General features: G+C 45.5%; 1 protein-coding gene across 1 annotated transcript in view; it reads left to right on the top strand.

Annotated features, from left to right (window-relative positions):
• Positions 1 to 21,808, top strand: part of efna3a (ephrin-A3a) — a 70,047-nt gene that overhangs the window by 41,566 nt on the left and 6,673 nt on the right. Inside the window, exons 2-4 of the mRNA XM_030412906.1 lie at positions 15,644 to 15,945; positions 16,215 to 16,280; positions 17,863 to 17,934. Of these exons, the coding sequence (XP_030268766.1) occupies positions 15,644 to 15,945; positions 16,215 to 16,280; positions 17,863 to 17,934 (440 nt within the window). The remainder of the gene's footprint in view (positions 1 to 15,643; positions 15,946 to 16,214; positions 16,281 to 17,862; positions 17,935 to 21,808) is intronic.

Raw genomic sequence — 21,808 nt, 5'->3', positions numbered from 1 at the left:
CGATTACCCTGAAGCTTGATAAAGGGTAACACTGAATTTCCTGTGGTCGGCCGCACTAAAGGAGACCTAATCGTCTTCATAAAAAAAAGGTGCTACTGTCTGCAGCGGCTGAAAGAGGAGCAGAGAATTTGCATTTGCTGTGTGACCCAGGTGTGATTGAGCGTGTTGATTTAGTGCTGTATGGTACCTGAGCACGGCAGCTCGAGCGGTATCCCTCCCGGCCGAGGCGGGTGGAGGCTGAGTGAGCCTTTGAGGCGCACAGATTCACATCCGACATGGCTGCCTGAGCCATAAGAACAACTCCATGAATTATGAAAGGGCACAAGCCCATCGCAGGACTGCTCTGCGAGGGGGAAGAGATGGATGGAGAGATAACTGCACATTGTAGATGGATAGGAGGATAGTGTAGAGTGAAGCAAAGTGGAAAGAATAAAGCAGGGGAAGATGCACCGGTGCAACAAGAGCGGGGAAGATAAAGCCTTGCATGTGTAGTGGAGTGAAAGGGTGTTTGTTTTGGAGTGCGGGGGGGAAAGTGTGTGTGTGTGTGCTCGCCTTTGTCTGAATTCTTTTCGCCTGTCTCTGTGTGTTGTGTTGTGTGTGCGCGCGCGTGTGTGTGTGTGTGTCAGGAAGATCGACGCCGCATCCCGTCCAAATCTAACCAGCTGCGTAACTGTGCCATTGGATTCGGGGCTCATCGCCGGGGCCCACAAAGGCAACATTTTCACACAGACATAACATGCGCCACGCAGGCTTTGTTCCAGCCTCTTCAAACGGTTTTTCACTGCGGAGGTGTGACAGCATGCCAGGCGGGGATCTGCTGCCCACCATTTCCAAAACCTCAGCAGAAAAACAGAAGAGAGATGGAGACGAGGGTGGGGTTGGGGGGGGGTAGGGGGATTTTTTTGCACCAATTATCTAATGTGTGATCTGAGGGCCCGGCTGCCTGTCATGCGCGGCCGCTGGTTTATTCTGTCTTTTAATCTTTCTAGTAATCTTTTTCGCCACTGCAGAGCCAGTGTCACAGCAGTGAACTCCAAGACAAGGCAATTCCATTAGGAGATGGCATGAGGCGGCATTCATTAATGGCCCCGGCCAGATGCTGCGCCGCACATCGATGGCAGGCAGGGGGGTCGAGTTTGATTTGATTCTTCAGGATAATGTATTGTTGTGCCTCATGACAAAGTTGTTCCACAAAGGGGGTTTTCCGTATTCAGGAGGAGAGCAGGTGGATTTTCCTCGAGTATCACTGTGTGGTGTAACAAACTCCCCTCCCATCCCCTCGCCCAGAAACGCTCGCTCGGTTTCGGCTCCGTATCCGTCGGAGCCTCACCTGAGCTTGCTCAGTATTCTCGACTGTCCTCTCAAATCGTCTCTCAATCCATCTGGAGTGTTTAAACAGAAAAAAGCAGAAAATGTGTATCATTTCAGCCTCCTGCACCACCGCCGCCGCCGCCAGTTCCCTTCTCCTGTCAGTGTCTGCATGCATTACCAAACAGCAGCTGTGGTGTCAGAAATTGTCCTGGAGAAGTAAACACGCTGAAAAGATGCCTCGCCTCTCCAAGGATGTCTCACATGGAACCCTTTCAGAAAAGCGCTCCCCTCTTTATCTCCTCGGTTACATAAGCACCTATATGTACCGACAACCTTCACAATTCATAGCCTCGGGAGTGATGGAGAGGGAGTGGAGAGATAGAGCGCGAGGCGGAAAGAAAGTACAGAAGACGGGAAGTGGAGGAGAGAACAATGGGAGGAGAGGAAGGAGGCGCGCAGGTGACGCAGAGTAGATAGAGGGGGGGAGCGAGGAGACGTGGGCCGCGGCCGGTCAATTATTCAGAAGAGAGCGGTCCGACGCACCCTGGGAGCCGCTTTGAACATGCCTGCCTGGCATCACCTGCTAATGGGCCACAGATTGACATGCTACCTGAGCAAACTCCCCTCTTCTCCTCCTCACACAGCACCCCTCTCCCTCTCTCTCACTCTCTCTCTCCTCCCATACAGGCTCTTATCAGTGCTCTGTGGCGGAACGTGTAAATAATTACTCCATGACCACTCTGCTGTGCGAGCTGGAGGGTTGTTTGCACAAAGAAAAGGGGGTATATTTTAAAAGGGCGATGGGGTTATTTTAAGAAAATGGGTGAATTATTCATGGAGGCCTGCTAGGACGGTGGTTTGTGCTTCTGTATGTTTGGTGTATTCGGGGGTGTTGCGTGCTGGAAGTGACGTAACGTGCGGGGTGTTTTTTTTAACAGTTGGTCGTCTTTAAGCTCCGTCATCAGGGAGTGCGTTCGTTCCGCTTTGACGTTTCTCTTATAGTTTTTGAAAAGTGCACTTTGTGTGTGTGTTTGGTGATCTTTAGGGGGAGGCGGGCTGCGTACCTACATGAAACCCAGCAGTTGCCATGGCTCGGAGATAAAAGACCAGATTATTCTACTTGGCACCCGTTCGGCTGGCGCTGCCTGAATATCGTCCAGTCTTAAATCTGACCCAGAACTACTTCCCTTCATCTTCCTTTCTTCTTCTTCCTCTCCACCTCTCCCCCTCTCTCGCTCTCTCCCCTGTCTTTGTTCTCTTTTTCCTCTCCTCCGCTCTCGCCGAGAGAGGGATATGTGTGCCAGCCCAAAGTAGGGGCTTAAAGACGGAGGTCTCTGAAAGCGAACGCCCTACTGTGGTTGACTTCCTGTGAGAGCAGCCGAGCCCCTCACACGCTGAACTTCAAAGCCTGCATACCGCACTTTATATACAGATAATAGAAGTTGTCTCGTGGCTCATGAGCCTCTCTGTAGACTTACTGTCTTATATTTGAGTCATATTTTTTGTATGTAAATTTGTTTTTTCGGTCTGTTCAGATTTTAAAGGTCATATTGAAATCATCTTTATGTAGACATATCCACATAAAAGTGCAGAAAAAAACCTTTGTAATGTGATCGTGAATTAAGAACTTTAAAACATTGTCAGATCCAGCAAAATTGTTTTGTTTAGTTCTTATTTAAACAACGTTAGTGAGCCAGGAGTGTAACTCCGGTGATATCAAGTGCTATCTGAGTTTCAGCAGCGGTCAAGAGTCGTGTCTAATTGTCTAATTTGTATCATCTCATTGTTTGGCGTTGGTTCGTCTTTCCACTATTTACTCCACTAAATAATATATGTTGCCCGTCTTCAGTCTCCTCTTCCATCGCTGTGATCTCATCTCCCGAAAAAGTTTGATCGTCCCTGTCCAGGACTGGGCAGGCTTCCTGACTAAACCCTCATTCGTGCTGACATCATATAAGGTGAATCTCAAGACAGGTAGTGGCAGTTGACTTGAGATTGATTGATCACAGGTGCCCGAGTTTCAATTAGGATTCCTAAAACCTGCTTAAGCAAGGTTCTTCACACTCAGCATCTTTTACAAACTGAACGTAAGCACACCGATGGAAATGATCTCAAGTGTAAATCTAAGAATCCATTAATAAATGAGGCACCTGATGTCTAATTCATCAGTTGATTCTTTAGTTGCAGGAAGCTGACGTGTGAACCTGTCTTATGTGTGTCCTCTGCTCTGTCAGTGGGCAGACGGTTGGAGATGGGCGAGATAAGCACTTTGTGTTTTTTTGGACATGGCCGAGGCGGGCTCGCGGGAGCCGCCTGGCACCCTAGCTGAGGGCGTATACTGTGGAGAATTCATCTTGATGAGAGCTTCTTTTGTGTGTCACAGCCCCTCCGCTATCTCGCCTTCCGCCTGTCTGTCTGACTCTCTTTAAGAGATCCTTTACATTGAAGCAGCAGTGTGCCTGAAATAGGACTTTGTGTGTTTTCACAGGTAGCAAGTCAACGCTCAGTGTGCCCACATCCATTTCAGCAGCTGGACCAAGATACATCAGTGAAAACTATATTGACTGTTGATTTCAAATGAACAGTTTCAGTGTCATTTCACCCAAGTTAGAGTAACATATTCATAACAAAATGAAATGTGTAAGGCAGATGAGGCTGTGTCCTTGATTAAGGTTGCAGCATCTGCTGTGTGTGTTCTTTTCTCTGTTTAAACGTTCACTTTCTGTCGATTTTACACTATTTTATTAGTAATTTGCACATGATTCATCATTTTATGAATTTCGACTCAAACAGTTTTCCGCTCCGTATTGCAGCAGGCACCATATGGCCGCGACGTCCATTAGGTGAAGGTACTTAACAGATGTTTAGCAGAATAGCAAACAGAATATACATACAGATTGTATCAAACATGGTGTTGGAATTATATTTTATTTAACATATTTTATCTTTCGAAAGCAGCTGCCGATCACAACCAGTCTCGTATTTTATTTTGGATTTTGCACCATCTCTTTACCCAAAAAACTTCACATTCAGGGACCTGAGTTCATGTCATAGCAAACTTGTTTGGATTGTCCTTACCCAAGCACATAATGCACACACACACACACACACATTTGTTTCTAACAAGGTTGGCACGCTCCATTATCGCTGTATGAATGTGGGACCTTTACAGAAGAACACGGGCCAAAGGAAAGAGGAGGATTGAGTGGCGCTTTTCATGATCTGACGACTTCATTCTGCAAAGCAAGTGAATAGTGAACGAGAGGCAGGAGGAGTGTGTCGGGTGTGAGGCGGCAAATGAGAAGTGAGCTCACAGAGAGAACCAGAGAGCAGATGTGGGCGATCAAGCCTTTAATGGTGAGGTACAATTAGAGCCTCACCTTGAGAGAGATGGACCCTTGTTATCGCCGCTTGTCGCGGGATATAATCACACTACCAGCTCAGCGGGATGGATGACTTTTAGACACTGCCTGCGACTGCGGTCTGACATCACCTCCTGATACCTCTGAAGGTTTTCTCTCATTAGGATCGGAGGATTTCCCGTCACCTTTTTTCAACATTTTTATGTCTTTTTTTGAGCGTCATCCATCCTGTTCTAACGCGACCAGAGTTTTTTGAACATTGCGGGGACAATAGCGCTGATAATTTAGCTACTAAAGATTTCTACCAAGCTATACTCACTAAAATAGGGAGTTTATGGTTGGATTTGAGTGCTCACTAAAATATAAGTCATATCAGTGCCAGTCTGGAGCTGGTACACTAATGCAATGCCCACAGCACAGTGGCCAATTATAGCCAGAAAAAAACATTCCCAAGTGGTCCTTGGAACATTTCACTGTAATAAAAGGGGGGGAAAAAAAGGATGCCCAGTGTCCTCTATTACATTTATTTTATGCAAAGAGTCTAGTTGGAGGAGAGCCACAGTTTAATATTCAACTGTGTCATCCATATTTCTGTTTGATATTTAAAACTCCTCTGTGGATGTCGAGAAAGTAAAGAGCAGCTTAAGCCACATAGATTAATCAATGAAATTTATGCCGGTTCATATTTCCTCTGAATGAGCTGGCAGCGACCCATAATGCTTTGCAAATGATTTAATCAGAGGTTGGAACTGCGGAAATGGTGTTATTATGTTGATCATGATCACATTTTGTTTCCCTCACGGCCACAATTCAAATAAGGATGCCCACTGAGCCTGCTTGTAAACACCAGGTGACATTTGTGTTCGGCCGGTGTCGCCCAACTTTGTTTATTCACTTTTTTTAATCTATGACTTCTTAAAGGCCCAGTGTGTTGGATTTAGAAGCAGAAATTGAATATAATGTTCATTATTATGCTTTTATATGTGTATAATCCCCTGAAACTAAGAATCATTGTGTTTTGGTAACCTTAGAATCTTCTTCTACAGAGTCTGCCATGTTTCTACAGTTGCCCAGAACAGACTAACCGAACACTGGCTCTAGAGAGGGAAGTTTTTTATGTTCATAGTGGCCACGAGGGGTGTTCAGTTGGTCGTAATCTTCAGCCACACCACTAGATGTCATTAAATCCCTAACACAGGAGGTTTTTAAAATGTAGCAATTTCTACCCATGACCAAGTTTGTATATGTGTACAAGTTGCAAACAGATGTTAGATGTTGTGATGTTTTGTTTGATATATTTGAAAAGGTTACAGAGGGGGAAAAAAATATCAAGCTTTTCATAAGAAAAAGCTGAAAAACTTAGTTTAGCATACATGATTACCTTCGCCAGGGAGGTTATGTTTGTTGGTTGGTTTGTCAGGAGGATTACACAAAAACTACTGAACGTATTTTTTGAAACCTTGTCCAGAATAGATCCGTTAGCTTCTTTTGGTGTAGATCACTTTCATTAACCTTGCAAGACAGGGCAGTTTTCACCATTTTTGTAATTTCTCAGGGAATAATGCATGGCTCTGGATGTTAAAATCAGATTTATTTAGATGGCTGCTATCTACAATGAGCACTATTTGATGTGGATCCTACATCTGGTGATCTTAAATTATGGTGAAGCAGTTATGGGTTCAACATTTTGATTGATACGGGGCTATCTAGGTTGGTATTGGATTATGCTTTGATTGAATTAAAGGGGACTGTTGCTCCTCCTCAGAGGTATGTGCTTTACTGAGTTCCATTCAAGTTTCTAATTTAAAAAACACATTTTTTATGCTTTAATGCTTAACATTTGACGCTTCTAGCTTCTCAAGTGTGATAATTTGCTGTTTTTCTCTCCTTTGTATGATTGTAAATTGAATTTGAATATAAATTGAATATGAATATAATATATCAATATGAATACATTCAGGTTTTGGACCGTTAGCCAGACAAGGAGGCGATATGAAGATTCTCTTAAGCTGTGTGAATTGCAATAGTGATAACTCATCATTTTCTAATGTTTTATAGATGGAAAGATGCATTTATTACAACCCTGATTCCAAAAACGTTAAGGACGCCGTCTTAAACACAGATTAAACTGAATAATTTCCTCATCATTTTTTATGAATACTCAATGATACATTTACAATGTCTTTAATGTTTTGCGTCATCAACTTCAGTTATTTCTGTAAATACATACTTGAATTTGATGCCAGCAGCACGTTGCAAACAAGTTGGGACAGGAGCAACAAGAGACTTGGACGTTCGTGGACGTTTAGAACGTTCCACAGGTGAACCGGTTCACTGGTAGGAGGTGATAGTATGACTGGGTATGAAAGGGGAGTCCATGAAAGGCTCAGATGTTCATAAGCAAGGATGGGATGTCCAAGCCTTTTGTAGTAAAAGCTTAGATGTAAAATAAGATAAAGGTCCTGAATCAAACATTCAGACACAAGCGGTACTTTGTATTATGATCTTATGATCTGTTTTTTGTCGTTTAGCCACCCGTTCAGGCTGGAGTCGTGACCTGTCTCTGCATCATCTCCTCGGCCGGCTTGCACTATGAAATCCAGGGGTGCTGCCAGATATAATTCTTAATACGCGACACACTGCATGCCCTTCTTATAGATGTATTTTCCTCAGTTAAGTTGGCTAATATGATACATTTTTGGAAAGGGTCCCTCGAGCCCCCACCCACTTTACTAAAGTCACGCCCGGAGCGAGGCTGGGGGAGATGGAGGCAGCGAGCAGCTGAACTGCAGGCTGGAGTAGTGAGCAGAGAGAGCGGCGTTTAACTGAAAGATCCATTTCTCAGCCCCTGTGTCGGCAAGAACGGGCCCCACAAGCTGCTGCTCTTTAGCTGAGGCTGCACTGTGACGTCCCTCCGAGAGAGGCGAGCAGGGAGGTTTTGTTTAAAGGAGATCAATAAAATATCACTTAAAAGCTGAAATCTATAACTTTCTGCGTGTAATTGAGCGTCTGATGTTGCACTTACGAAGTTGTTCCACGTCATCGTTGTTGGCATGCTGTGTAAATGTCATGACAAGGCAACGTCAGCACAGATGTATTAATTACTGAGGTGATTAATTCTGTAGAAAGCTCCGGCGTTTTGGCACTTCTCTGCCGCAGAGTCTCCCGGCAGAGGAGTACATGTGGATATAATCTCCGGTTTACATTAAAGTGAAGCTGCTGGACGGAGCAGGAAACATGCCAACTGGGGTCAGTATGGGGACGGAAAGGTTGCAATGTGATTGGTTCAAATTGATAAACAGCTCCTAAGGTGATCGGCTTGAAAAAGTAATTGCTCTCAAGGTGTCCTTGAGCAAGAATTGTAATTTCTTCTGCAGAACGACTGCAGGCGATGACGCACACTCCCGCTTTACAGGATGTCTCCGAGCTGTGGATGTCTGTAAATGTTAAGAAACGTTATTGCGAAAGCTTCCCTGAATTAAATAAAGGCCAGGAAATAAATGTGGCAGAGCTTTTTCGAATGAAGGAAGCCAAGGTGGAAGCCGTGGGGAGGTTTATACAGGAACGGGTAAATATGAAAAGGTAATTTTCCTCAATTTCTCTGAGGCAGAAGTGGACAGAGGCTGTAGAGGAAACTGGTGGATGACTCCCTGTGGCCCAATAGCCATAGAAGAGAGTTGCAGCGTTTGCCTCTTCCCACAGACTGGCTCAGCACTTGTTCCACCCTCAATCCTCCATTTTGGATCGAAACATTGTAAACCGGGCCGTTAATTGTGCCGTTAACTCAATCAGTGACGACTCACAGGAGATATTGTGCCTTCTTCGTGTGTGTGTGTGTGTTTGTGTGTGTGTGTCTGATGGTTGTCTGCGTCTTTTTGTGCATGTGTGCGTGCACCAGTAATGAGTTTTGGTGCTGAGGTACAGAGAAAAACAGCAGAGCCTAGCTCAACTCTACCAGGGGACTCGATCGGAAGAGTCTTCTCGGTGGTAAACACACGATTTGTGAGTGGCGTTCAAGCCACGCCATTTCGCGCATCGCTGGTTTATCCTCCTGATGAGGCTGATGTTGATTACCCCAGAGAGTGTGTCTTTAAGGTCATCAATGATGATGCAAAGCTGACCTCAGCTTTGCTGAGAGAAGCTTCTCCGGCGGTGCTGCAGAGGTACACAAGAAGCACAAGCTTTTACATAATTAGATTATAAAAAGTTTAATGAACTAGTTTTTCATGGCAGGCATCCTGGAAGGCAATAGTGACAAATGATGCAGCCTCCAAAAAACAACTTGTTAATTACTGTCGTGGAGGGTGTGATAGTCTGTGCAGTGACAAGAACATTTATGCAAAAGTCGATTCTTTAAATTGAATCATACTCATGGCCCTATTTTTGACTGTGCTCATTATTGCTTTGTAGATGTACTGTATTATGTGCAGCAAAAGTGGTGAGGACTCAAAAGACACTCAGGCAGGCAGAATAAAGAACAAAAGGTGAGCTTTAATAACAAAGCTGAGGTCTATAACAAATCCATAAAAGCAAGTACAAATGGAAGTCGACAAAAAGCACAAAATCTAAAAAGGGTACAAACCACCCCAAACTAGGAACACAGGCAGGAACACTAGGAACACAGGCGGGAACGCAGGAGACACAGGACCGGAATTTGGTAACAGCACCAACAAACTGACCATGAGTAAGAGAAAAACACAGGCTTAAGTAGGGACTAATTTACAAATGGAACACAGGTGACCAAGAAAGAAGGCGAGAAAAGGAAAAATAGAGGAAGTGAAACGTAAAACAAAACACAACACATGGGGAAAGAACTACAAAATAAAACAGGATATCATTAAACCAAAAGCCCAAACCCTGACATGTACAAGGACATGAAGCCAGATGGAGAAAAATAAAATCTCTGGCTATTTTTGCAAGAAAAAATAACCAAGAAGCAAAATCTGGCCACATAAAGCAGGGGTTGGAAGCTTGTAGGCCTGGGAAGAAAAAAACACAGTTACATGATTGTGTTCATTTGCATACGATAACACTGTTGTAATTGTACTGTTACTGCACCTTTCAAATGACAAGGGGTTGAAACCCACGAGTGTGTTTTTCTTCCTCACAGTCGAGCTGTTACCGTCTTTTCTACTGCAAGGTTGGACTACGTTTGTCAAAAAAGCTACAACTTGTCTCTTCCAGCTGTTTTAATGGATTTTTGAAAACAGTTGGAGCCTCTGGCAGTCATGTAGGGCGAACCTGCAGCAGAACAAACAGCACTAACTTCAGACTGTGAAGAATACCTTGGTGGATTCAGACTTTTCATATCCATTCTTGTCAGAGGAGGGGGGGGAAAAAAACAACAACAAATGCAATTGCGCCGGTATTATTTTTTTCCTTGAAAGCCAGCTGTGAGCACTCGTGTTCCCGCTTTCACTTTGATGCAATCGAGCAAAATTATTATACGGTGGGGGAAGTGACGGGGGAGGTGGATTTGTTTTTAGTTATAAATTCGGCGAACCAAAACCAGGAAATGATTGGCATCGCTCATGTGGAAAGTGAGGGAATAGACCCTGATATTGTTTCGTGTGTTTGTTTGTTTTTTTCTCATTTTTCTGTTACAAATGACTCTCCGCAGGCATGAGGGCTTCTCTGCGTCCGCTTCTGTCCGCTGCGTGTTCCTGAGTGTCTTTAAGCTGCAGCGCTACCTCACCATTGTTATTTATTGATACCCGCAATATCCTCCAAAGACTCTTTTTAGCGCAGATGTGAAAAGGTGCAGCGGTGCTATCTTTGTCTCATCTTCCTCGCCGCACCACCCTCCTCCTCCTCCTCCTCCTCCTCACCCCCCTCCCCTCTCTCTCTCTCTCCCTCCCCTGGCAGTCTCCGCCAGCTTGTGCGGCCTTTTACTAACTAGCTGCGCACTCCCACTCACAGGAAAATGATGATGAGACAGCAAAACCACTGCAGAGACAATGCACAGCGGAAAGAGAGAGAGAGAGAGAGAGAGAGAGAGAGAGAGAGAGAGAGCGGGAGAGGAAGAGAGCCGGAGAGGGCTGCGGGAAAGGAGAGACAACGAGAGAATGAGAGCCATCAGTCTTTTTTATGCACTTTTACCACATATATGTTGGTCCCCGGGGAGCACTATGTCTCTGTCGAGGCCTCTGCCTCCCTTATTCGGCGCCTCCTCTCTTCTGTTGTCATCATTCAGTGCATTTCCCCCCCCCACCCACCTCCCACAACCGTAAGTTATTAAATCTCCTCTCACCCTCTTCTTCTGTTTCTCTCTCCTCCCCGTCTCCTCCCTCCATGCCTCTCTGCCCTGCAACCTTTCTGTCTTGTGCCACTAAGTGGACTGCTTATATAACAGCGCGCACCTAGAGGGACTCCTCTCGCCCAAGCCAGCCTGTTCCTCTCGCTCCACCCTTTTAGTCTCCTCTCCTCTCTTTCCCTCCTGCACCACCTTACCTTCTACTTCGTCTCTCCCTCCTCCTCCTCCTCCCCCTCTTCTTTTTTGCTGCTGTATCTACATTTGGAACAAACGGTCCTCCCGCTGTGTAGTTACGTCTAGTGAGGCTGAGTGAGAACCAAAACAGTAAAACATAACAGGGTGGCATTTATTCATCACGAGCTGGAAGGATCAGTTAACCAGCAGAAAGATGAATCGGTGACAGTTTTGATAGTAATTAAAGAAAATATGCTGGATGTCCCAAACTGTGCTGCTGAGATGTGATGCTTTTTGGAGTTTTGTATGACTGTAAATGAAATATTTGGGGATTTTGAAGTGCAGATTGGACGAAAAAGAGCAGTTTCAAGACGTCACCGCTGGCTTTTCGCACTCTTCAACTCTTCACGTTCTACGATCTGACTGTTCTGTGATGCTGAGTACGGTAGTTGGTTTGATTCACTTTCTGACGTGGTCAGGTGAGGAAAATGTAGATGTCTGATGAACGTGATTCGCGAGCGCCACTCAGCGCTCATTCGAAGCGACTTGGAAGTGCTGCTCGAACGTTCTCACTGAGGAATGCTGTGTTCAGTTTGAGTGGTCCACTCAGCGCCAGCCAACCCAGTTTAATATGTGTTCTGTACAATTGCACATTTTGCGCCTGCCTGCTCTCATGGTTATGACTCGGGTACTGATATTCTACCCCCAAATTTTTTTTTTAGCCTCGGGTACGATCGCTCAAAGCTGCTGTAAGTGTCGTTGCCTTAACTTCCTGTTAGCGTCACTCTTTCCCTCTGGACCGCCTCTGTATGCAGTTCTCTGTCCTGATTGGATAAAGGGAGCGGGGATGACAGAACATTTAATTCTCTCTTTCACTGCTCGAGCAGGTGGAGGAGAGACATGGGTTACTGACCAAACAGCGTACCACTGTGATTACTGTTGGAGTACCCAGCTACTTAACACCTATTTTAATCAGATAATTACACTTACAGCAGCTTTAACATTTACCATCTGGCAACTATGGAAATTTCAAACGCTCACTTTTTCACTACTTCCTGACATTTAAAAGACTAATGCTAACCTTCAGACAGCAATGCATCACTGGCTGTCTGCGTTTGCAGGTACTGATCTGTGGACTGAGATAAACAAAGACACGGAGGAAATTGATGGAGTGGGCGGATTCAAATTATCTGATATACTGCTGAGATGTGCCGTGGCAAGTTCCACTCATTTTATTAATCATCTAATGTAATATACGTCCCTTACTTTGTGGAATTCATGGTCACTTGTTGGCGACTGTCTTCATATCCCCACAGTGAGACTAAGCACGCTAGCTTTAAGTCTTTGTGTCTTTCTTCTTTGTTTATCCAGTTGGATCCACGTTAGCAGCTGCTAGGGTTGCAGCGACTCTTTCTGGGGTCCACACACACACAAAAAACATATAACATATAGAACAAGATACATAACAAGTCTTGATAAGAAGTCAAATCAAATAAAAACTGAACAGCACCACTGGCCAAATTGAAAAATTGTGCTTGTTTAGGTCATTTAATTGGCATGAAAATTGTGCAATGAGCCTAAATCCTGTATTTACGCTGGATATACTTTCTATTTTCAGTCTCAGTGCTGCCCATCAACGCAGACGCGCACTCTTCTTCCTGCTCTTGCCTCCTCCGCCGTTGTCCTCTCACCTACTTCTCAGCGACTGCATCGCTCTCCGACTTCTTTTTTGCCCGCACGCCGCTCGCATCCAGGATTCTCCTCTCCTCTCTCCTGTTTTCATATTCAACGCACCCTCTTCCTCCCACTTTCATCTTAGGTCTATCTACTTACAATTCTCCCTACCCCACACCCCATTGTACCTCTTTATCTCTCCCTCTACCCCCGTCTGCCCCCTCCCTCCCAATCTCAATACCCCACCACCTCCACCACCCCCGCAACCCCCCCCCTTCTCTAAATATAGTCCCTTTGAAGCGTAGCTGTGTTGTCTCCTCCCGCAACACTGCAAGACAAAAGTCTGTCATCTCACATCTGAGCGCGGGGGATAGAAGGCGCAGATAAGATTGATGGCCCAAAAAGAAACACTGGTTAAGAGAATTGATATTCATCTGCCTCGGTGTGTGTGTGTGTGTGTGTGTGTGTGTGTGTGTGTGTGATGGAAGAGAAGGGGTGGAGATGAAAAGGAGGATGGAGAGGATCCAGAAAAAAAATATGGCGAGACGGAGAGAGAGAGCGAGCGAAGGTAGAGAGAGGTGCTATGACATTTCTGATCCACATTTTGTAATTGAATAATAATCTCCCAGGAGGCCTGACCCAGTAACGTGTGCACGTGCGCGCATGTTTGTGTGTCCACAGGTTTGTGTGTGTGTGTGTGTGTGTGTGTGTGTGTGTAGGCACAATGTATACACAGCAAGGGGATGGCTCTGAGTGTACGTGTGTGTCCCTTTGTGTGCGCGCGTGTGTGAGAGAGAAAAATGTCTGAAAAGAGGAGACAACCAGGAGGAAAGAAAAGAAATGAGCGTAGAGGCGACAGAGGAGGATGTCTGCTCTGCAAACACACTGCAGCACCATACCTCCACCTAGTGGTGCGGGCGGGTCGTTACAGCGGCGCCCGCTGTAGGTTACACATCACTGCAGCCAGCTCATCAGCTCACCTGCAGGAGCCCTTCTAATGACTTCTACTTTGTCTAATTACAGATTGTGTAATTTACATAATAGGTATACTTAGTATTATAAACAGCCGAGATCACAGCGTGGCGGCTGAATGTGAAAATCACATCATTGTCTCGGTTGTTTCAGCGTGGAGCCTTGAATCAACTGGAGGGTTACTGTACCATCACACACACACACACACACACACACACACACACACTCACTCACCTCAGAGTGGCCTTCCTTCCCTGCTAACAGCCTGCTCGTCCATCAGTGGCGGCTGCGGAGGGAGCTCGGCCCATCATACGTACCGCGTGCAGGCCGGTTCCCCTGCGGCCAGAGCATACATCGCCCCTGACAGGATCTCCTTCCGCCTCAATGACCCGGCCTGTAGCCGGCTCAGGGGAGACGACGAGGAGTGCAGATTATCATTCTCAGCGTTCGCCCGCGAGGCATTTAGTGTGAAAAAGTGTATTTTTATACGAAGAGGAGGGAGAAAGGTGTAATAGTTTGTGAGGACAGTGGAGGGAAAGTGCTGCCGGGGTCTTTATGGTGATCACATACAGGTTTACGTACTGTGTATAATTAAGGGCTAATTGCATGTGTGGAAAGGAAGTCTTGATTAGATATAAAAGCAATCCAAGGCACACTGCAGGGCTTGATTTAAACGTCAGTATGTTTTTTAAATGACCAACACGGATGAGCCCTTTAAAGCTTCAACGTGGCCTTCGACAACACAAACGAACATTCAAAAATGTAATCGCCCCAACTTAAATCAGTCTGAGGAAACTCCAGGAAAAGGAGAAACGTTTGACTCAGACAAAATCACATTATCAGACTCCTGGAGAGAAGAGGTGGTCCCAAGAGGATTACCCAGTAAGAAACTCCCATCATTAGGCTCGGAAAATCTCTAATTCACATTTGTCATTTGAATCACATCTTGCCTTGCCTTGGATTCTGATGTTGCACAAAGCCTGGAATGTTTTTTCAAGAAAACCTGCATTTTGTACCTCTTATCAACACCATATTCCACCCATGCAGCGAGCCCTTCACAAGAAGAGTAAGTTGGTTCATCTCATGAAAACGAGGGTGTTATTGTACGCTGAGGGAAAAATCTGAATATCTCTGGGGTCTATGTTGCTATTTATTTTGCAATTAATTATAGAGTTGCTCAGTTTATTAGCTGGTCAAAAAGCAGAAACATATCTGACAACGACTTTGATATTTGAATTCTCTCTCAAATGTGAGTTTTTATTTTTTTTTCTGTGAATTAAACATCTTTTGGGGCATTTTTCACTATTTACTGATCTTTTATAGACTTAAGAAACAAGCAATGAATTGATCAATTGCCTAATCCTAACCCAAAAAATTCAGAGTCTGATGTGCATGTTGAAGCTACTACAAGGAGTTTTTAACTGGTTATGAAACAGTTTCAGTTCAATACCGATGCCTCTATATGACCTACATACTCAACCAAGACTGAATGTTTCGTTTTTACAATCAGATTTGGAGCGTAAACACTGGAAACTAGGGGAAACGGCTTGCCTGGCTCCGTCCAAATGTACATAAATCCACCTACGAGCGCACCTAAAGCTCTCTGATTAACATGCTGTATCTTGTTTGCTTGTAAAAATGTTTTTTTTTTTAATGACAAGGTGCAGTTTTATGAGGATTATGCATGCGAGTGTTTTTTCTTTTTCTTTTTTTTTTCTGGCTGTGAGAGGTGATTTTCTGAGGCTGGTTTCCTGGCAACCCTAACGCTGATGACTGGATCTAAATGTCAGATTTCTATTCCTCTTATTCCCTTATTGAAAACAGTTAATTATTTGCAGCCCTGGTTGCTGATTGCACTTCTGCTTTCTCCCTCTTCCTCGCTCCTTGTCTTATTCAGGTTAAGAAAAGAGGGATACACGGTGCAGGTCAGCGTCAACGACTACCTGGACATCTACTGCCCGCACTACAACACCACCCAGCGGGGGACGCTGGAGCGCACCGTGGCCGAGCAGTACATCCTCTACATGGTCAGCTACCGTGGCTACCGCAGCTGCGACCCCCAGCTGGGCTTCAAGCGCTGGGAGTGCAACCGGCCCCATGCGCCCAACTCTCCCATCAAGTTCTCGGAGAAGTTCCAGCGCTACAGCGCCTTCTCGCTGGGCTACGAGTTCAACGTGGGCCAGCAGTACTACTATATCTGTGAGTCAGGACACAAAGCACCAGCCACTGGTTTTTATTGTGATGGGAGCCTGAGGATGTTGCGCAGCCAAAATATTTCAGTATCTCCTCCTCAGCTGCTGTAACCCACATGAGCTCGCCTGCGTGTGGGTGCTGCTAATAGATTGTGGAAGTTCAGCCGAGGACAGGCGGCTGCGGCAGCGTGCGCAGCTGATTGTTGAGGGCGTTGCGGCCTGCAGAGGGCACAAGGTTGACGCGCTGTTGTTTGTGTGTTTGCTCTCTGTTTTCAGCCACACCCACCCACCACCACGGCCACAGCTGCCTGAGACTGAGGGTCTACGTCTGCTGCTCCACCGGTGAGACCCGGCAAACTCTCGTTTTCCTGTGTCACTTCATCCCCACTCTCCTCTCTTTCCATCTCACGAACGTGCAGAGAACCCAGAGACAAAGATAGGGAACAGACGGAGACAGAGAGAGGGAGGGAGAGAGAGAGAGAAAAACTAAGATCTGACAGCCTTGTCTCCGAGAGAGGCTTCTCTGCCGCGCGCTGTCTTGGCGAGGTTTTGATTATGGCGTCTCCCCCCTCCTCCTCCCCGAAGCAGCGCTTTGAGAGTGATGGCTTAATGTTATTCTCTGTCTCAGTGCTATTACAGTAATGCTCTATCTATCTCTCTCTCTCTCTCTCTCTCTCTCTCTCTCTCTCTCTCTCTCTCTGTGAATGACATGCTCTCGTGAAGCCGCACAAAAGATGCGAAAAGGAAAAAAACTGTTTTTCGGCTGCACCCAGCTCGCTCTGCCCTCCCTGTCGCTCTCCATCCCTCTCTCCCCTCCAGCTCTCTTGACCAGCCCTCTCCCTCCTCCCCCTCCTCCTCCTCCTCCTCCTCCTCATCCTCACCGTCTATCTCTTCTTCTTCTCTCTCTTCTGGCTCTCTGATGCCTGCTGCTCTGTGTAGCGTGTGTGTTATTTTTACCCTGGTAGCCTGCTCTCTCCCCTGCAGGCCTTTGATCAGGGAGCCCAGCGCTGAAAGCCTCCCCCTCTCCTCTAACCTTGTCAGCACTAATACATCCCACACTCAGGCCAGTGTCAGCCCCTGTGTACACATCACCTAAACACCCCCCACCCCTCCATCGCAGTGTCACGGCTAATCTATTGATGTGTCTACCACGCCTCCGTTTGCCTCTACGTGTGTGTGTTTGTGTGTGCACATGGCACTGTGTCAGCCATAAATTTTCTTCTTTTTTTTTTCACGTGTGTATGCATGTGTTGCATGAATGGCCGTGTGTGTGTGTGTGTGTGTGTGCGCGCGCACCGGTGCATTTTGTCGGTTTACAATCCGCAACCTTTACTCAGCAAGGTCGTTTTAACAGCTTGCTATCAAAAAAGCTGTTGATTTCAGCTGCCTCCACGCCGCTTTTTTTCATTCCCTCTCCACCTGAGCCCAACTTCAAGATAAGAAAAGGGGACGTGAATATTCATGGCATATTGCTTTGCGCTCGTTGAAGGGCTGCGAATTGATTGCCACCGGCTTCCAGGCGAACTTCTCGCTCGCTGTGCATCAGAATCACAGGCTCGCGCAGACGTTTAATTGACAAAAATGCACAAAGACGCGCGTGCGCGAACAAACCCACACATCATTCATTCGTGGATGATTTGGCAACGGCGGCTGAATGTAATTCCGTGTCTAGACGAACAGTTAATGTAGAAAATGATTTCTGTCCGCCGGTTCCAAATGCTTGTAATCATCAGATGGAAGTCGTCTGGAGAGTCGGGTCCAAGATTTCTTCGTGCGTTTCTCAGCGACACCAACTGTTCTGTTCTGTTTTTCCGATAATGTACATTTTACTCAGTCTTGTCGTTTTAATGTAGTATTTCTTCCCTCCTGTCTCTCTTTGATTCTCTCCTCTGCTTCTTTTTCTCTCTGTCTTTGTGTCTCTCAGTTTCCCAGGCGGATGATGACTCTAGTCAGACTCCTCCTGACTACACAGTCAGGCCAAACATACACAACATCGGTGAGTGACTCCCGGGTCGAAAACAAACGGCAGCTACTTGCCAGTTGCCGGTCAATATTCGGCTGCAAAGGCTTGATTTGTGTTCCGATCACTGTGGAAAAGGAACCCACCAGTAGTCAGTTTACTTTATGGCTGGGAAAAGAAAATCAACAGGTCATCGCTGGTCGATGAGTAAAGCTTTGTTTGGGGCTGTTGACAGACGCAGTATGGGTAAGACAATGAACCAGTGCAACATGAATCAGCGGTAATGACAGTGTTCACCGACATCTGTGTGAGAAGGCAAACATGAGCGTCCGCAAATGAACCCAGCATCCCCATGACGGTTCCAGTTAATAACAACTTGTGTTTTTTCATAACGGTAACATGATACTACTAAAAAATCAAGCCAAAACCCCCAAAACGGTATTTTCCAGCTCATTTGTCAGAGTTATTATGAAATTCAGTGTCTCCTCGGTTACATAAATTCGGACATAACAGATGATTACCCTTTTTTTTTTGTGCCAAAGTGTTCACTGACCTCGTGTTTCCTTATGTACAAATTATTTTCTTGAACTGCACACAGCACACTGATGTACTCAAAATTTACAAAACTCTTAAAAAGAAGAGCATGACCTGTCACATCGATGTTGCTGAAGTCTGAGAACACAGCAGTCAGAAACCACTTCAAGGGGAACTACTGTATTTAGTTTCGGACAGGAAGTTCAAACTCTGCATTTTGAAATTTACAATAACAAAGAGGTAATAATACAAAATCAGAAATATTTATTGTTCTCCATTTCTGAATAAATAAGGTGTTCTCAGGGAAATTTGTTTTCAAAAATCCTTATTTAACAGCAAAACTGCGCACAGCTATGATAAGATTATAAGTCAAAATTGAATCAAAGTGTTGGTCTGTAAACTATGGTGACTGTGAACTACAGACTGTTGAGGGAAATAATTTTTCCCGGAAAATTTCCAAACGAAAAAAGTTCCAAAAGTTCAGGCAGGCTTTCTGACATCACTTGCCGCTGTTGTTCCTGTTATTCCTGATTAATGTTGCTTAGGACAAATGAAACCGACCGATCACGTTTTTGTCATATAGCATATAGAGGTAATCCTTTCAAACACATGCTTTACACATTTTAACCCAAACCATGTTTTCCTAAACCTAACCCAACAGTAAATAATAAGTGAACAGCAGTGCATCAGAGTCGTACGCTCAACCCCAACAGACCAGTATCACATATTGTTTGAATGTAGGAATGTAAGCGCAAAGAATTAAAGAGCAAGGTATTGTTTTCATCTGTGTTCAAATGAGTTTTGTTATTGCAGTTGTACAAGCTCGCTAGCTAACAAGCTGCCTTTTTGAAGAACGTCCTGTCTTTATTCAAATTTGCAAAATGTAATTTCCTGAGCTTTTCAACCCAGATCATCAAATACCGACGCGTCCATACCGAGCTACCTGTCAAAGCGTCTGATGATCCAGGGATAAAACAATTGGCTGTCTTTTTTCTAGGAAGTTACATTTGGTTGCTTTAAGTAACGTTCGTTGTGCTTTAACCACGCCGTGTGTTATCTTCATCTTACTATCATGTTATGCTTGTGCTCCATACCTCGGGGTCAGGGGTTTTAAATAGCATCTGATTGTAATTAAATGAAAGTCCGGCTAACCTGGGCGTTCGTTAATCCCTGACCATGTTATTAATACCAATCAGAACGATGGCCGAAACTATGAAAACAAGTAACCCAAGTGGTATTACACCAGAGTAATGTTTTTTAAACCCTGATATATGAATAAAGGAAAACTTAACCTCCTACAGTTTGCCACACACACACACACACACACACACACACAGGTAAAATCTTCCCTTTTTTTTCTCTCTGGAGCAAGATCCACAAGGTCAGTAGAGGTCTTGTAAAGAATGAAAGGTCCGTGTTTACCTAAGGAGAGAGCATGTCAGCGAACGAGTCAATTGTGCAGCCGAGTGGTTACATAAACCCTCTGTTTCTCCCTCCCTCGCTCCCTCGCTCCCTCTCTCTCTCTCTCTCTCTCTCTCTCCTCTCTCTCTCTTTCTCCACCTCATCTCAAACACAAAGCCTCTCGCCGGGAATCATTTAGTGTGCTTGTTCTCCGGGAGCTGTGGGCAGCCTGCGACGAGGGCTAAGAGAGTGTGACCTGCATGAGATGGAAACTGAGACCGGCCCGAGACGCGGTGAAAAAAAAAAACCAGAGCTCTTGAGCCATCTGCGACGAGAGCACCTTCAGAGAGAGAGAGAGAGACGGAGGGGGGAGACAAAGTGAGAGATGAAAAGCGAGGAAGGAGGCAGTGGAAGAGAAACGCAGCCTGACAGACACAGGGACGGATGAAGGCAGAAAGAGAAAGAGAGAGAGAGAGAAAGAGAGAGCGAGAACAGGCCGAAAAAGGAGAGATAAAACCGGAGCAGGGGTGCGGAGAGAAGGGGCCGAGGAAGAAAGAGAAGCTCGGTGGTGGGCGAATTGCTCAGCAGTAACTCGGGCTCCGGCTTACGTCGAATTTAATATAAAAAAACACTCGCTGCCAGAGAATCATGAAAAACCATAGCCTCGGGCGCTGTGATGCATTTCGCTGAATACATTTGGTGGAGTAACAAAATCAGGACGCGCGGAATTAATGCGCGCACGCACGCGCGCGCACACACACACACACACACACACACACACACACACACACTTACAGGCGAGCCCGGCCCCTGATGGCCCCGCTGACCGCTGGACACCCACTCTCTGACTCACCCTCAGGACCAGACCAGCCCACAGACTGTCTTAGCATCAACAAATCTCTCCATCTCTCTCCACATATGTTTGGACTCGCTGTCGTCCTCCTTTGCTTTATTATTAGCCTTCGCCTTGTACGTCACATTTTCCTTATTTAACATGTTTTTTGGAGGAGGATTCCAGTCTTTTGGGTCTCGTTTTGCTAAATAACAAGTTTTGGTCTCGCCAAGGTGATTAGTGAGATCCGGGAACACAGTGACGGGGCATGAAACATAAGCAGGAAGATGATCGCACAGGTTTTTAGCAAATCCCTGCATCAAACAGACTTACTTGGAGGTTAAAATGAAGGCCAGCAATAGAACAGTTACACAACCCCGTCATCACACTTTGTCATTTGTGAAACAAGGCGCTGCCATTTTCAATCTGTGAAGTAGTTTGAAGCTTGGAAGCTTCATTAACAACAGTGACATTACAATTTGACTGTGCGTTGCTGTCACGCTGCAGCAGCATGTCGTTTCTGGAGTCGCTGATTGTCGACTTATTCAGTCGTTTAGGTGTGAGGAGGTATTGATTGTTTCCGGCTTGTCTGATCCATACAATTCCAATAACTCCAATTCCAGGAGAGTCCAAAAGCAAAAAATGGATTGAAAAAAGACTTGCTTCAAGCCATATTTGTTGACATCTTGCCCCTCAACATCCACATTTGTTTGTCTGCTCTCCTGCTTGTTGCAAATGCACGCAAATGGAGACTATTTTGTGTATCTGCATTCACTCGATGCTCCATTTAATCCAGTGAATCTCTAATATTCAGATTGAGGATTTTAACATTTCTTTTATGTGTGATTACACAGACAATTGAAGTTCATTCAAAAACCTTAAGAGAAGTTTGGGATTTAAAAAATGGCACAATCCTGTAGTAATATTGATTGACCTGGTAGCAAAATTGGGCCAGACACGCTCATCCGGCCAACATACCGCGTGGAATGACGCCACTTGGGCGGTCCGCCCCTGTTTGCGAGATCTGAGCCTCAAACCGAATGAACCAGGACTGTCCTCCATCTGGGCCACACATCATTTCTGTTCTGGTTTGCCTGGATCTGGCCCAGACTTGGACCAGTTCTGGTTCATTGGGTTTGCTCT

The sequence above is a fragment of the Sparus aurata genome, chromosome 3 (genome assembly GCF_900880675.1).
Source record: "Sparus aurata chromosome 3, fSpaAur1.1, whole genome shotgun sequence".
Lineage (NCBI taxonomy): Eukaryota > Metazoa > Chordata > Actinopteri > Spariformes > Sparidae > Sparus > Sparus aurata.
Note: the sequence above shows the minus strand (reverse complement) of the source record. Positions and strands in the feature narration are given on the sequence as shown.